The following is a 17,470-nucleotide window of genomic DNA, read 5'->3' as shown; positions in this document are numbered from 1 at the left end:
TTTCCGTCCGTCCATCCGGTCGCATATACGTTCTCGTGTGTTACTAAAACACATACGCGTCCGCCCGCCGCCACCGCGCGCCACTACCGCCGCCGCCACCGCCGTCGCGACGTTCACTGCGCCTAGCTAGTTCGACTTCGGAATCGGTTCAGTTTGTTACCGACGGTTAGACGCTGAACACTGATTCTGGTGTTATGTGTACTTAAGCACGCGGCTTTCGCTCTAAATCTCTTTCTCTCTCTCTCTGTTCTTTAATCTCTTTTTTCATCACTATTTCCGACATCCGTTGATATTATTTTATTTTTTTTCGAAAATTTACGTATCGCAGTGTTGTTGTTTGTTTATCGTTTCGTGTACAACACCGCGGTAGTCTCCTATGTGTGTGCGTTGACGTTAAACGTGGTGCAAGACACCGTCCGCGACGACAACGGCCTTTTTGTTTGATTACAATTTTTGTAAATATTTTTTAATAAAATATAATATTTTAATATCTCAGAAAATAAATAATCAGGCAAAAGACAACAGAGATTTTCACGAAAAAAAAACATTAGTAAAAGTCGCTGACATTTTTATGACTGGTTTAAAAGAACCATGCACACATTCCGGTTGCCGGAGTTCCTGAAATGCGTCAAGAATTATTTGAACAAAAAAGGTAAATACCGTACATCCGTCAAATAAACTATATTATACTACGGGTCCCAGCTCGGTAAAATGCCAAAACGACTCGTGTATACATTGAATTATTACATAGTATATGGATACTAATTGATGCCCATTTCCCAGTACATTGATAGTGATATCAGTATTGGGCAATATACCTAGTATTTTCATTGATAGTTGGTTGCGAGTTTATACGCAAATTACGAATGGTTGGTAATTATTAATTATTATTGTCATCGATATCCGTCGCATAGGTTTGTTCGTTTCGAAAATTTGTGAGCACCCGTTCCCTTTTATGGCCACTCGAAAAATCTCTCCTGATATTGTTACGATGCCCAGACAACGTCCGTTGGTCGGTAAATTATTTTCGTCGTCGTATAATGGACTCGTATCGTATACAATGTAAGCGCGCACGGCGATAATTAATACAACGACATTATTATACACTACTTTGCTCGTATGTATATCTATACGTAAACGTTTTTGATGCTTAATAAGTCGGTAATTAGCGGTGCACAACACGCGAGTATAGGTTTATAATAGGTAATTTAATAAATTCTAGCGGCGCACTTAGTGACTAGTCACAAGTCGCCTGCAGTGAAACAATCGTACGTAATCGGACACAAGGCGCGTTGCGCCGATGTGATCGTGCAGACTATAATATACTTTACACACATACGGTTATAAAAACGCAGTCGTTGCTATACCGTAATTATTACCCGGTGCGCAGTATCCTCCATGTGACCATGTCCTGTCGAAATCAGTCGGAAATACGAAGAAAAACGGTGGCAAACAAAAATGCAATACCTGCAGTGGCGCGTGTAGGTATTATGATGATAATAACATTACACGTTCAAAACGTGTTTTCGGAATCAATGCCAATCACAGGTCTTTTAAACGTCTTGTCTAAATCAATAAATTACATCGGAACTCGACAAGTTCAGACGTGCAGCACTATACGGTTATGGTATACGCGTTGGGTAATGACGTGTAACTGTGTAAAGGACCATTTAATTATACTTAAACCTTACAATTCCCATTATTACCATGATCCGAGGTAAATATTTCCGGGACACCGCCGCCGCCCCCAATATATTATACCTATTTTATAAAATATGGTGTACAACGTGTATATTATTTAATTTCAAATCCAAGCGCGAGTGTTGTTTTTGGAAATTTTCAAAATCGTCGCGAACGCGCCGCGCCCTTGGCCTCCGGCCGTTATGCTTCGAATGCGACGTAAATACCGGAGTCTGGATACAGGTGGAAAATTGCCGTGTTGATATGCCGTCCGTCGGTGGCGTGTGTTCGCATAAATAACACTATTTACGTATGTGTATAGTTTCAAGGACAAATAAGCGTATATGTATATATATATATATTAATATTATACATATATATATATATATATTGTATTTCACTATAAGTTTCTTTCTTTTTTTTTTTGAGGTCGACTTTACTGCGTGACAAAGTGTTTATACCGACCCTATTTTCTTTTGCGTCGTGTTATTTTTATTAATGGTACTACGTTTTTGCCGTCTATAGTTATTTGTTTACTGACAATATATTACTATGGATACTCTCCCCATTTTCCAGGCCCATACGGAGTTTGCTTCCGGTATAGACTGTATAGAATATAGAATCATACGTGCATGTAGGTATTTTCAGCAAAATCAAAACATCGTATTCGCCTCTGAATCCGTCAATAGAATATTATAATAATATAATAACAGTAGCATCAACGAAGACGAGTTAATGAAGAAAAAACATAATTTTCTATGATAATATTTTATGTTATCTTAGAGATTCTTTAATATTTAAATTTTGTCTCGAGAGGAAGCAAAAATAAAAAGCTACTCGTGTTGTGTTCATAAGCAATAATTGCTGTATACCTAGAAACGTTATCAATTTCAGATTTTGATGTCAAAAACATTCAACACACTAGGTACCAATGTAGGTATCAGCAATAATTATTTTATAATATTATGTACATCACCTGTTAACCTTTTAACCGTGTTAATAATATTGCCCGCGAGATTGTCTGCAAGTTAAAGATAAAGTATAATAATATTATACTCACTGTACTTTAAAAATATGCCTTAATTGCTACATTTAAACAAACATGAAATTGCAGGTTTAAATAAAATCTCATATTTATTTATCCATTCTCATAAAATATACAATACATCCTTTTTATTATGTACTTACCTAACGGACTTTCAGATGCATATATGGATTATTGGACTATTCAATTTTAAGTGGATACAATAACATTAAACCATAAAAACATTAAGTGTTGTATTCGATTGTATTATTTAAATTCGCCTAGTAATAGTAATGAGCGTCTATAAACTGTAATAACTACGCTGTATTTAAGAATATCATATGTTGAACACCCATTGGATATATTTTCGCATAATTCTTTTAAGGCTTATAATATGATATAGGTAGACTTTTAAAAATATTTTAGTGTTGGCCTATTGCGGGATTTCTGTATTACGTAAATTAATGTATAATATTTTCATACACCTACATATTGGCTATTGTTTTGGTTCTATTCACCGTGTTTATAAAATACCTAACTTCAATAAATATTAAAAAAATATATAACATCAACTCCAGACTTGTAAACCACGATCTAGTTTAGACATAGATTAGCAATAAGAAATAACAAGTTTTATAAATAACTGTATTATGCGCAGTATTGTAATAGACTATGACGTTTTATGCATCTAATTTAATTTATTGTTAGGTACTAACAATATATTTTTGAAAATTATGTAGGTATTACTTGGCATAAAAATCAAATCTCTGTTATTTACGATTTTACCGGTATTTGAACTATTAAATGTATTGAATATATTATCAGGGTTATTAATTTTATATTTTAATTATTTACAAATTTACTTTTTGAGAGAGAACAGCTTTTATTTGTTAGGTGTACATGAATAGTAAATATAATATAAATCGTTAATAAAACAATACACTTTTTCCTTAAAGTTAATTTTATTATCGATACCAACTGTTGAGGTATAATTTGTATAATTATACATTTATACGTCATACTATAATGTGTGTATTATAGTTTATACTTTATTTAATTATAATTTTACTTTTTATAAAATGTAAATTGCTTGTTACTTTCCACTAAATGTTAGCGATTAAAATAACGTGCAGTATTAAAGCATTATTTAGTAGTTACCTGTATATTTAATAATTAACAATAAATATCTTGGTATAGTACTTTTCTTTACATTTTAATATATTTCAACAAAGATTATTAAATATTGTTGTTATAGTTTATTGTTTCGTGATCACTATATGTTATATAATTTACTAATTTTGAATAGCTTGTGCATTAATTACCCTATTGGGTTCATTAAAGCAGCTATGAATGAGTAATATAATTACATTGAGATTTAATTTATAGCTCCATTGATTTATTGTAATTATTTAGTGCTGTCTAGTGTATAGTAAGTTATCTACTGCAATTTTAATTTTAATAAATCGATTTTTATTATTTATTGTGTATTATTTTCTGGTAGATATTTACTTATCACATGCTTATATTATATCACAAATTTTTGACAATAACGAATGTGAATATATTTAGGAATATATTGTCATAGAATAAATTTTTGAATGTAATGCAAAAAAATATTAATAGGTAGGTACTATAACCCGATTAATTAGTATATTATTATTGATTAAATAAGGAGGTTTAATGTTCACAGCAGCTTGTTTATATTTTAATTTATATAATAGAATAAAGATAATAGAATAATATTAATTAATTCATATTGTCATTTCCAAGTACCTATTAGACATATTTATTGGATAGAAGTGCTTATCTAGAATGAGATTTTTTATCAATATAAACCTGATATAAATGCTGTATTTACCTCAATAAAATGTAAATCACGTCTTGACTTGTAACTGGTTACTATAAATGTTAATATTATGAACCGAATGGCGAATATGTCATAAATTCTATAAACATATTTGATAATGAATTTTGAAAGTTAAGTCAGTATTTTTTGTCTTGTATTGAAAAAAAATTACCTATTCTAATCTCAATAATATTTAAATATTATGAACCTAGATAAAGCTAGTTATACATTTCAACGGTTTTCAACAAGAAAAAAATACAAAACGTATATTATATGCATACATAAATCTATTCCAATAGATCCAAATGTATAACTACTTATATATTGTGTTTATAAATTGATGTGCACCTAACAAATAAAAGCTTTTCTCTCAAAAAGTCAATTTTTAAATAATTAAAATATGAAATTAATATTATATATATTTGCTATGCATAAATGCATTAAGTCTTTAAATATCGAGTTTGATGAAAAATAAAAAATAAATATTCAATATGAAATAACTGTTTAAATAACAAACATATAAAAAGTAATGTTCCATTTTATGCTTGGGAATTATTTAAATTCCAACAGTTTATGTATAATAAAAACAAATGCGTTATAAACATAATATCGTATTTCAAAATTAACGGTCTAAATAAATTGTTTCATGTATTGACTACGACATTTGCATTGATATTTGATATAATCAGTCTTAAAGAAACCATATTATATAAAGGCGTTATAACAACAACAAGTTTAAAATTATTATTATCTCTTTTCTTTGATTATGTTTTGTATATTATTTAGATTTAATGGATTCTCACTAGTAACAATGTATTATAAATTATAATGTAAGCTGAAAATTTGTCCTAGATTTGTTTATACCATATAATAATTATTATTCAATTTTTTTAGAATATAATAATATCGTTCACATTTAATGCTGACTTATTGTACAATTTAAATTGAATTATTATAATATATACATTTTTTTCTGATTACGATTTACGTTACATGATACATAAACAACTACGCTGGTTACTAACAACTTTGAAGTTGATATACATATTGTATACCTATAAAATAATAATTATATTAATGAGATATTAATACAATTAATAATTATTGATATGTAATATAATATACTTATAAGTCATTAATTTTGCTAGACCTTATACCGCATACAATATTTGAATATGGTGTGATAGAATCTATAACAATACACACTCCGCATATTATTCGCTTTTCTAAACTAGCGAGAGAGTAGTTTTCTTGTGTAAAAATTATAATTTTTTCAAATTGTGTATTGTGTAATTGATACTCAAATAATTGTTATACGATTCCAATATAATTACCAAGCATATAATTAAATATGGTATAATATAATATGTACTTAGCACATTTTCCATCTGATGAGATTATATTATGTACCTAGAATTTTATTGTACAATATATAAAGACTTTAAAGAAATGTTGAAACGTGTATGAATAGGGCTTAATAACTTTAAATGATTGAATTTATAATTTACATAAATTATACACATCTATTATGTATCTACGCATTTCAATTTCAATATTACTAGGGCATATTTGGCTGACGCTGAGTGTATAGTGACGCATACCATAATATTACGTTAATTTGTCCACTAATAATATTTACAGAATATAAGTATCAACTATCGGTATTATTTAGAAATAAGATATAGGTATACGTTAATATTATCGAGGCTATTTTTTGATCAAATTCCGTAAATATCTCGTCGTAAAATAAACAAGTCTTATAATTTTTAAAAAGTTCACAACCAAATATCGTTTTATTAGTGTTGAAAACTTGAAACGAATAAAACATTTTTGCAGTTCGCAGTCGAAAATCTTATCTATATATAATGGCGTACAGTTTTATAAAATAAAAATAATATGTTTCCTTTTCTATATTATATATCCATCTATTAATTTTCGGTCAATAATTATTTCTATTTTCTACCATAAAATAGGTTGTGTTTTAGGTAATGATTGCGTTGTTCACACAAACTTCATTATAGATATGTATATACGTATGCACGTATCAAGATTTTCGATAAAATACGATCTTCTGTGTACAAGCAAATATAAGATCGTCATTTTCGTCTTATACCCATTATAATACTTAATAAAAGTGTATACCTATTGGTGACAAGTAAATATTCTTTTCCGACTTAAATACCGTTTTTAAATTTTTTTTTATTTGTTCCAACGTGATGGTTTAGTATGTCGATATCGTCGACCGACCACTGCGTAGAATAATATAATATTATATAGCGTGGACGAAAACCGATATTATGATGATAATAGTTCGGCGACTACGCTGCTGCCAATGGATGGAAATAATAAAAAAAGAACATAAAATAATAATAATAATAATACACAAGAGCCTTCTCCATCGGAGTGTATAGTGTTAACTGAATCGAGTCACGGAGCAAAGTTATATTTTACGACATTACTGCCCATTACTGCATCCCATCATGAACGCCTATAACATTTGCATTATACAACGCGGTAGGTCAACTTGAAAATTTTTTCAAACCCATTTCGGAAGTCCCGTGTCTTCCATACAAATCGCGTGTGGCATATTGTTTTTTTTTCTACCTACCTTATAACAGTATCATGTTTAGTGTTTACGTTTGTGTATAATGTAATACCTGCGCACGCGCGCACGTGTGTGTCGAAAGCTGTGCAGTCATTTCGCGATTTTTTCAACTGCAATATGTTCTGCTTTATGTGATTATTTATAAAATAAATTGAATATTCGAGTGTGTCTTTATTAAATGGAGTAAACTATGTAAATAATTATTTTTTTTTTATTATTGATTTCAAATGCCTCGGCGACTGGGGCCATTGGCTACAAGAAATTACTATAATATATTCATTAAAGATAGAAGTTGTAACACTAAATATAAACTTATGCGTAATAACTAAAGTAATACAAACTAATAAATAAGGGCTGCATATAGAATTAACAGTGATACATTTCAGGAGAGTACATTAGACATTTATTATAAATATTATTTGGATTAAATAATTATCATAATACCTATAATATTATACATAATATAATATGATGTTTACTGAAGACGTAAAGCGTAATATGAACGTCGTGCGGACCCATACAATGACGTTTAGCAGTCCATTCACGCGCACAAATTATTTATGTTATCCTGAAGTGAGCCCGATTGGTTATTTATTGAAATAATCGATATTTTTAATATTATTATTATCATCATTTATCTCTGTCTCTGTTGTTTTCCATTGTCCAGAGTCATGTTAAAACTATTTCATTGAAGCCGGGTACAATAATAATATGATTTATTCATTCAACAATGCGATTTCCCGATAATTCTATACGTATTCGAATGCGTACCTATTATAATATTGTACACACATATAAATTATTTGAAATATAATTTTAAAAAACAATGAATATATATTCTTGCAACATATAAATATGTAATGTATAACCTTTTAATAATCATTAAAACAAAATTATGTTCATTAAATATTAATGGTTCGTTTATAAGAAATCGTTATCAATATATTTTAGTAACTATATTGCTTGCATTTTAATTTAAATTAATAAATAAATGGTATAATACTATACTGTAATATTAAATTTAGGTAGATTTTTAGAAACATAATAATATGCTGTCATTTATTTTACATTTTGTTGTCCATTATCAAAGAACAGGATACAACTTGTTGGTTGTGATTTTTCCATACACAAATAGAATAGTTTTGTTTTAATAGTGATAAGGGGACAAAAATTGGCACACGCGACGCCTAGACAGACTTAATATATTATTGTACAGACCACACCACAATTTTATGCATAATATGTTATTTAGATTTTGAAATTCTTAGGTCCTCAACCCATCAGTCGGCTGTAGCGAATTATTATACAAAACCTTATTTCTCCGTGGGACGTAAAACTAATAATGGCAGTATAGGAAGGGGAGGGCCAAGTACCAAAAATAGATCAGAATCTCGTGCCAATGGGATAAAAAAATTCTCATACCATTTTACACTTGTGGAAAATACCTCAAGGCAGTGATTCCTAAATAAAAATGAAAATTATTTTCATTTTATAATTTATGTTATAAATTATAATTTTAATAAATAAAAATGCGTGAACCTGTGGTGGGTTACGCGGTGTTAGTCCTACCCTAGGACTTTATTTTAATTATGTTAATATTAATTGTAGGTAGTTAAAAATGTGTACATTTAAAAAACAGTTGTGTCCTATTACACTATTGTGTAGGACTTCCATTCATAAAGAATATAGTTGTATTCATTATGGTTTTCATTAATAATAAAATACAATTAAAATCTTTAGTACATATTTATTTTTCTCGATTTTCTGTTATAATTCGATAATTTATTTGTTCATCACATGGGAGTACAACGTCGTAATATGATATACCTATAAAAAATGTACATCGGTGTTAATGTAGATAAATAGATAATAATATAGCACGAGAAGTGAGTAAGAATGAGAGTGAGAGAGAAGTACAATGGCGTAGGTCATTATTATTAGTTATAAATTAATTATAATTGGGTTCAAAAGATTCTTTTTTCCGAACTAGATTTCTTTTATTAGTTTTTTTTTGTCAATTTGTCGTCATAGAACATCATGCAATTATGTCATAAGTTATAAATTTATGGTTCTACTATTATAAGCAGTATTAATGTACCTTCGTCAATTTTTACACCTATAATATATGATCACTAACGACGTTAATATATGCTTAGCCCATAATTATATACATATATATTATATAGATATAACAATTATAGTAATTCATCGTATGAGTAAATATTATGTAGTATACTATGTTTATAATATCGTTCATACAATAATAAGCTATGGCATCTCAAATTATATCAATACAAGTAGTTTTCTGATGTCGGTTGATTTTGTGTGTCATAAGCCATAATCGTAGGAATGAGAATCTTTCATCTATTGTCAGATACGGTTTTTTTTTGCAAGCATTGTTATTTGTTATATATTCAGATTCGGGCCTAGATAAAATATGAGAAGGCTTAGGAATATTATTCTTGCATTTCGTCGTCGTCAGCCCTTCTGATACTTTTATTCTGCGGAGGCTTTTGAATTTCTTACTCCATAGAAGTAGCTATTATATAAATGTATGGTAATGGTACTATTGTATTATACACACTATGCCATTAACTATAGGGACGATATTTGTTTTTTCTTTTTAGCTGTCCGACTAGTTTTTATCGATTTTTATTGTAAACCAATCGATTGTTCACAATTCTAGGCAGGTAATTAGCCGCTATTCGCTAAAATGAAATCCATTTTCTCTTTTTTTGTTTTTACGTCAGCATAAAACCGTGCTTGTATCGGTTTCATGCACAATGAATACAAACTAAATAAGCTGATAAGCTCTTTGGGTACAAGAAGATAACGTAACCCACGCACACGTAGGTTGTGTTTTGACCCCAACAGCTTCGTAAACTATAGGCGTGTGTGTATGTTTGTGTGCACGCGTGTGTGTGCGTGGTGTTATCGTGTTTTTTTCGTTTTGGGTGTTCTTTTGGCCTTGATACAAACTACAATTGGCTCATTCATACTAAACATTGCTGTTGTTCCTTGCCACACAATATATTAGTATTTTATTAAGAGGACGTCGTAATACAACAATCCATCGTATTTATGTATCATATTATATACCAATGATTATACGCACAACGTATCAAATTTACATTTTGCACTATTGATACAGTTTTGTTCTAGTTATTAATTTTTTACACGTAAACTGACCTTCTATAACATCGAACTATTAGAACTTATAAAAGAACACACAATTACCATATTTCATTAAGCGCCAACTGTTAATATCATCTTTTTATGTAAGTTATTCGATTTAAAATAATAATATCAGACTTAGTTTTAAATGTGACGATAGAACAAAGTTAATGCTGTGATCTCGTCTAAAAATTTGTTTATGTGACTTGACAACTTCGAACACGATAGTTTCTAAATCCCACAAGTTATAATTCCACAATGGCGCTTAAATTTGACGTTAATGTATTCAAGGAAATATTTCTTTTTAATTAAATTATTATTTATTTTTATTTTTTATTAATATTTTATACTTATAAATTTAAAATTTGAGTGTCCTTTACCTATTATTTTCTATTTACAATTCTATTATTATTATTATTATTATTTTTTTTTTATTGGAGTTGAGGCATCGACAGCAGGGGTCATTAGCCTGTGAAGGGAGGGAACTGTTAAAATATTATTATGTTTGATAACAGGTGAAAAAATGTGTTATTAAATTATGTATTTTATTTACAAATAAAGCATTATTCAAAAGTCAGTAAACTTGTCTACTTGTTATCGTTTTGTTTTTTATTATTTATTATTTATAAACTTATATTAACTAGGTATGTATAAGTAGCCAAGTTGGTATATGCACATAAAATTATACATGCGTGTATGTGTGTTCATGATTAGGTACATTTTGACACTATATTATGTTGTGTATAGCTATCGATTATACGTACTGACTACAATAATTCAAAGAAAATAATAATTTGCATTATTTATGATACAGAAATTCTTTCAGTGATTTTCTCAATTTGAATGTTATCACCTAATTGTGCTTTTAAGTATTTTTATTATCTATCGCATAACATTGTTTTATTTTTTAAATTAAATATTGATGCATTTTAGTCCAATTTATGCGATTTTAAAAAATAGAGAAAATTAGAAAAATACTCAACTATAATCATCTGTATACTTAGATAAAATCAAAATCATATCAAATTAAAGCGGTTGAACTACATATTGCATAAAACATAGGTAAATTGCATATACTTAATAGTAATTCTAATATCATTTCAGATAAATGTTTTTTTTAAATACCATAAACATTTGTGATACCTATAAATAGCCCTGCAAAAAAAAGGCCAAAATATATATTGAAAATTATAATGTGTTAAAATTTTTTTTTTAAGTATCGTGGGTTATTCGTTTTTGAAATAAGGCAATCATTTTTGCCAGAGTACCTGCAAGTAGATCCAATTTGTTAACAGACTATTGTTAATTAACTGATAATTTTATTTTTATTTTTAATACACTTGTTTTTCACTGGGTGTATATGATACGTTGATGTTGTATCTCAAGTCATCTTTGGACTATTTGAACAATATTCATATTGTTTAAATATGTTTATTTTATTGTAATTCAGTTATTAGTTAATGCACAAAAGCGTGAAATATACGGCTTATACATAATATACATTGTCGTAATAATATCTATCAACTGTATAGGTACCTAATACTTTATATCTCTTATTGAATTTGTTAAGCTTGTGATAAAAATTCTATAATTACAAATACAATATGATAAAGTCTAAGATAAAATAGGTATCCATGTTACAATTATTAAGTTATTATAGTATAGGCATTGATAGACTTCATTGACTGGAATGCAAAACAAAAATTGGATTTTATACACAAAAAAAAAGTTGTATCATAAAATCTCCAATTATTATTATTATTTAAAACAATATATAAAATATTTATTACCTCTTCCGACTCTATAGGTATGTTTTCAATCAAAATTTTCAATTTTTAAGCACTGTATTCTTTAAGAATATAAAAAAGGTTTCGAGAGGATGTAAATGGTCCCTTATGGCATACCCTGCATATTCCGTACACACAGCTATGGTTACTATAATGGTCTTATCACAATATACGTGTACTTTCACCACCCTACGAGTATAAATTATGTTATTATAATATAATGTTACATTTATTTAAGTAATATACAGATACGTGTAATTATTTTATTCTGTACAAAATATACAATTAAAAATATTTATAATTATTTTCATAATTTAAATTCAATTCAAATCAAAATTAGCATTTCTTTCAATGTTGTAAAAATATTTAAGTACAATTTTGATTCACAACGAGGTAAAATAAAACTAGAACGATAAATCAATTTAGTTTTATTTTATATGCATCTTAGACGATTAGGACATTATAATATATTTCCATCAACTTTTCACTTCTGTAGTCCTATACGCTGTGTATATTTATATATGTGCTTGCAACATTCTATAAACAACGCTCCTGTAATTACCTATGTATCAATTTTACACGTTTTTTTATGATACACTTTCGTATTATTTATAGGATGTGTCCGTATATAGTAATATAATATAACGCTTTTGCGTATTATACAGGGTGATTCATGGAGTGTAGTGTACAACACTCATTATTACAAAAAGTGTAAATGTTTTTGAAAATATAATTTTACATAGCTTCAAGTCGTTTACAAAACAACGTTTTTATTAAAAAATTATATTTTTAACATTTTTTAAGTTTTTTACTTTTTTGAATGACAACATGTAGTTTTAATTTGATATTCCAAAACAGAATATTTTTCTAAGTATTTCGATACATAAAAATTGAATTTAAGGCTAGTAGTTTATGAGGTATAAGTATTTAAAGTTTAGATGAGCGGAGTAGTAGACAAATATGTCGCGGGGTAACTCCGTACCACTCTATTCATCTAAATTTTAAATACTTATACCTCATAAACTACTAACCCTAAATTGAATTTTTATGTATCGAAATACTTAGAAAAATATTCTGTTTTGGAATATCAAATTAAAACTACATGTTGTCATTCAAAAAAGTAAAAAACTTAAAAAATTATAGGGATAAAAAAATGTTAAAAATATAATTTTTTAATAAAAACGTTGTTTTGTAAACGACTTGAAGCTATGTAAAATTATATTTTCAAAAACATTTACACTTTTTGTAATAATGAGTGTTATACGCTTCATAAATCACCCCGTAATTTTGAGCCATTGGCGTTGACCGACGGTCAAATAATGTTTCTCCATCGGTCACGGGTGACGTCTGTGGGGGTACTCTGCAAACTGTACTTTATACCTACACATAATCTATATACGCTTATTTTCGTTCGGGTGTATAGTATTATTATCGTGGCGTCCGAATTCCGACGGCAATCGTCAGATATACAGACCTTACAGAATGATTCATTGGATGTTATACTATTATTATGTATACAGTATACTACCCACCGACAGCTTTTGTGTTCAAATCAGGTTAGGAAGGGAGGCGCAGAGACGGAGGGATGAACTCTATGGGTATATGATGGTCGTCGTCGCATATATTGAATGTCCCGAGATCGATGGCCACGTGGTACATTTGTCAATTTACCCCGTGTGGCCGTGTCGTATAATTTGATTATACTCTGCGTATGCAGATTGTCTAAAACCGAAATGTAATAAAATATTTGAAGTATCTACATATTCAAAATATAATAAATTAATAAAAATGCAGATTTATGTTATCAATAACACTTGGTTCGATTTTACGTAATATAGTTGATGTGTCCGTCTGTTCGCAGTATACCTCATACCTATTAATTATTATTATGTGTATTATGTAGTTTTATTATCGTTTGTTATGATGGATGGCGTCTAAATTCTTAAAATATGCATAATATATTGCCTGTTATAATATTGTACAATACTTAAGTGACTTAATTGACATAAGAAAATATTCCACTTAAACTCGCGCTCTTCTTTCTAATGTGTGAGTCTACAATGTAGACTCTACACTCTATTGTTATAAAACATATTGATTTGATAACAATGCATTTTGATTACTAAGTAGTAAATACTATAATATTTATCGAAGTATGTAATCGGTATAAAATGTTTTGATTTAAAATATTCAAAAGTATACTTTATTTTTAACGCTTTTAAAACTATCAGGTTTTATGTTGTTATAATGTATTCGACGTGGGTTAAAGCCTTTTATAGTGATGTAGATAAAAAAAAAAATGTAATAAAGAATTTATGCATGGTTTAAAGGTCATTTCAAAGTAAAATTGGATAATATCAAATGTATAATCATTTGTAGATATTTTTTGACGTAATAATTTATTGTATTATTTCATTCACTTTTATATATTTCACATCAGTTTAATATAGTCGATCAGGGGCGGATATTCGTTATTTTTAAAGGGGGGCACATATAATTGCAGTATAATTTAATTTCAATTAATAGCTAATGGTTATAATTATTATTAGGTAGGATAAGACACTAAAGCCATAAATCCTGTTTTATCAGTTTAAATGCAAATAATGATTATAATAATAATTAATAGTTGATACTATTATTCTTATTAACTAAATTTTTCATATATATGATACTCGAAGTTATATAAAACAAATTTTCGATAGAAAATTTACAGGGGGAACGTGATCTTGTGACCCTCCACGACTGAATCTGCCACTGTGACCGATGGCGCACTGCTTACTCCTTATATTTCACTTTAATTTCGAATATAACTATCGATTTAAACCATATACTTTATATAAGCATAAATCTTCACAGAAAATCAATAATCTGGTACATTAACCGTCGTTTATTTCGTAATTACTACAACAATAATGATAGTGCGCGTGTAATAAATTAACTGTGGTTTTGCATAGATTAGATCTATAGGTACGTGCAATAATAATTAAATAATTAAAGCTCATTTATACCAAAAAAAAATCATAAATTCAGCTATATCTAGCAGAAACTATACTAGGTAGTATCTTAAGCGCCAGTGGCAGCCTTTTGCATACACTGAAAAAAGGCCTGCACACGTCTATAACCATGGCAAAAAAAAAACAAATTAATTGCGGTTTAAATAGTGAAATATCACTTAAATTTAATAAACAATATCTTTGACAAATTAAATAATAATGTTATTGCACATTATACGTATTGTTAATGATGAGTAGGTAAACATCAAGTACAATAAGTACATCAAACATAAAAAAAAATCGAACTATGTCTACAATCCTTGAGCCGATAATAAATGAAAAAAATAATGATTTACAATTCCCATTTATTCAAACCCACTCAAGAATTGTGTCAAATTTGTATTGTTTAATTTACATGATGCATTAATAATGCGTAGCGCGTAATAGCTGATAATGCTTTGAAGAAGATTAGTATTAATTTTTTATTAGTGAAGTGTGTAAAATAACTACAGCACAGCAGTCGTACTATGGTAATACATTATGCATTGCAATGGCGTCAAACCACGGGGTTATGACTACGCCCAAGGCTCAATAGGGGTGGGGCTAAAAACTTAAATCGTGGAGGCTATAAGTTCACCTTAGCCCCCTAGTTACGTCGATCGCGTTATGCCTGCATGTATTATGCGTAGGATAATAATATGATATAATTATGATGTAGGACTGTAGGAGATCGATTTATATAAGTTTGACAATGATAATAATTGTATAACATATAGCTTAATATAATGATAACATATAGGCATATAGCTTAATATAATGATATATTAAATATTATAATATTATTACTTCCATGATATAACATGCACATGCTAAACTGATACGACAAATGAAAATTAGAACATTATATGAAAGCGTTATAACAAGTCGTTACCTATTAGTCATTATCTATATACGATTTTAACACTATATTGAATTCGTTTATGTGATAGCGGACTGCGGTATTACACCGTTGGTCCCATAATATTAAGCAAATATTATAACAAACATATTATTAAATGCGCAATTCGAGCAAATAGCTGAAAACTTAATTCGTGCCTGAAATTAATAAAATCGACACGAAGAACTGCTATTATGGAATGTTTCAAAGTTCAAATAAATTTTCTGGTTGATTGTTGATTAATTTATTATTATTATTAGTAGTAGTAGTAGTAATAGTATGGACAATTATTATAAATGGTAAGTGCGTTTCAATTTTTACTCAACGTGCACATATTTTATTGTACAAGTTCACGATTAACAGAAACACTAATAATTCGTATCGTCACTATTAATCATGTAAATGTGCAGCAGGGTCTTTAAATTCCAAATAGATTTTAAATCCGCTTTACATTAAACGCTTAATATATTTCAGTTTTTTTTTTTTTTTTACGAACTTGTTCGACGTGACTTCAGTATACCTACCTAACCCATGCAGGCAAACAGTCTTGTTGATTACTCGTAACTTGCGATAATAATGCGCGCTATACGCATGCACCTCATGTTTTTATATGATATTATAATCGTAATACGCACTAACAAATCATTATAATATTTTACACGGTAGCAAATACAACAATAATATTATAGTTTTATAGTATATAATAATATAATATATACGGACGGACGGACGTGTGCTTCACTTACTTCTCAATGATAATCGACCTTAATCGCTTTTTATAAATCACATTTATTATACACACGACGTATCTCCATTTCTCCCCTCCCAACCCCTTTTTCAAACATTACGTTACTACAGCCTACGTGCCGGCCGTCATGCATTACGTTTTGCAGCAATCACAGTTGTAGGCACTTTCGTATTACATTGTATTTGACATTAAATCGTCGTTTTTATATGTATCATTTCGGCCTTCGCGACATTTGTAAGTACCTATAATACCCATGGCTAATTTATCATGCCTACAAACATTTTTGAAAGCCCATACAAATAAAAATGATAATTTTCACACTTCTATATTATACAATATGATATTATATTGTATATATATTACCTACATTATACTACGTATCTGAAGTTCGACCACGGGACATCACATTTTATTTGATACAAATTTTGAGATCGAGGCCTTTTTCTGCAATATGTCCCACTATAAATAAAGTTTTCATTTTCAAATTTCACAATTTCATCATTATTGGAAAAATATAAATATAAAAACAAATCTAAGGTTTTTCTCTTATGGAGGATCCGGACCAGAATTAAGGAGACCTAATAAGGGAGCATAGATCTTTGCCTACCTCGGATATCGAACAATAGTGGTTCCTTTGCGGTTAGTATATTTGTTCCTATAATATTATGATGATCGG

At 28.9% G+C, this 17,470-nt stretch overlaps 1 protein-coding gene across 5 annotated transcripts in view; it reads left to right on the top strand.

The window, feature by feature from the left end:
• The window catches only part of LOC107169112 (dual 3',5'-cyclic-AMP and -GMP phosphodiesterase 11-like), an 80,192-nt gene that overhangs the window by 43,185 nt on the left and 19,537 nt on the right, over positions 1-17,470 (top strand). For 2 of the 5 annotated variants that reach the window (XM_089219154.1, XM_089219152.1), the window contains exon 1: positions 153-652. The exons of the other annotated variants lie outside the window; for them this stretch is intronic. In XM_089219154.1, coding sequence (XP_089075280.1) covers positions 592-652 — 61 coding nt within the window. In that variant the 5' untranslated portion in view covers positions 153-591. Of the gene's footprint in view, positions 1-152; positions 653-17,470 lie in introns of those variants that run through there. 5 annotated transcript variants of the gene reach the window in all.

The sequence above is a fragment of the Diuraphis noxia genome, unplaced genomic scaffold, assembly GCF_037042655.1.
Source record: "Diuraphis noxia isolate RWA-SAM2 unplaced genomic scaffold, SU_Dnox_SAM2 contig0002, whole genome shotgun sequence".
In the NCBI taxonomy this organism is placed as follows: Eukaryota; Metazoa; Arthropoda; class Insecta; order Hemiptera; family Aphididae; genus Diuraphis; species Diuraphis noxia.
This window is presented reverse-complemented; position numbering and strand designations above follow the sequence as displayed.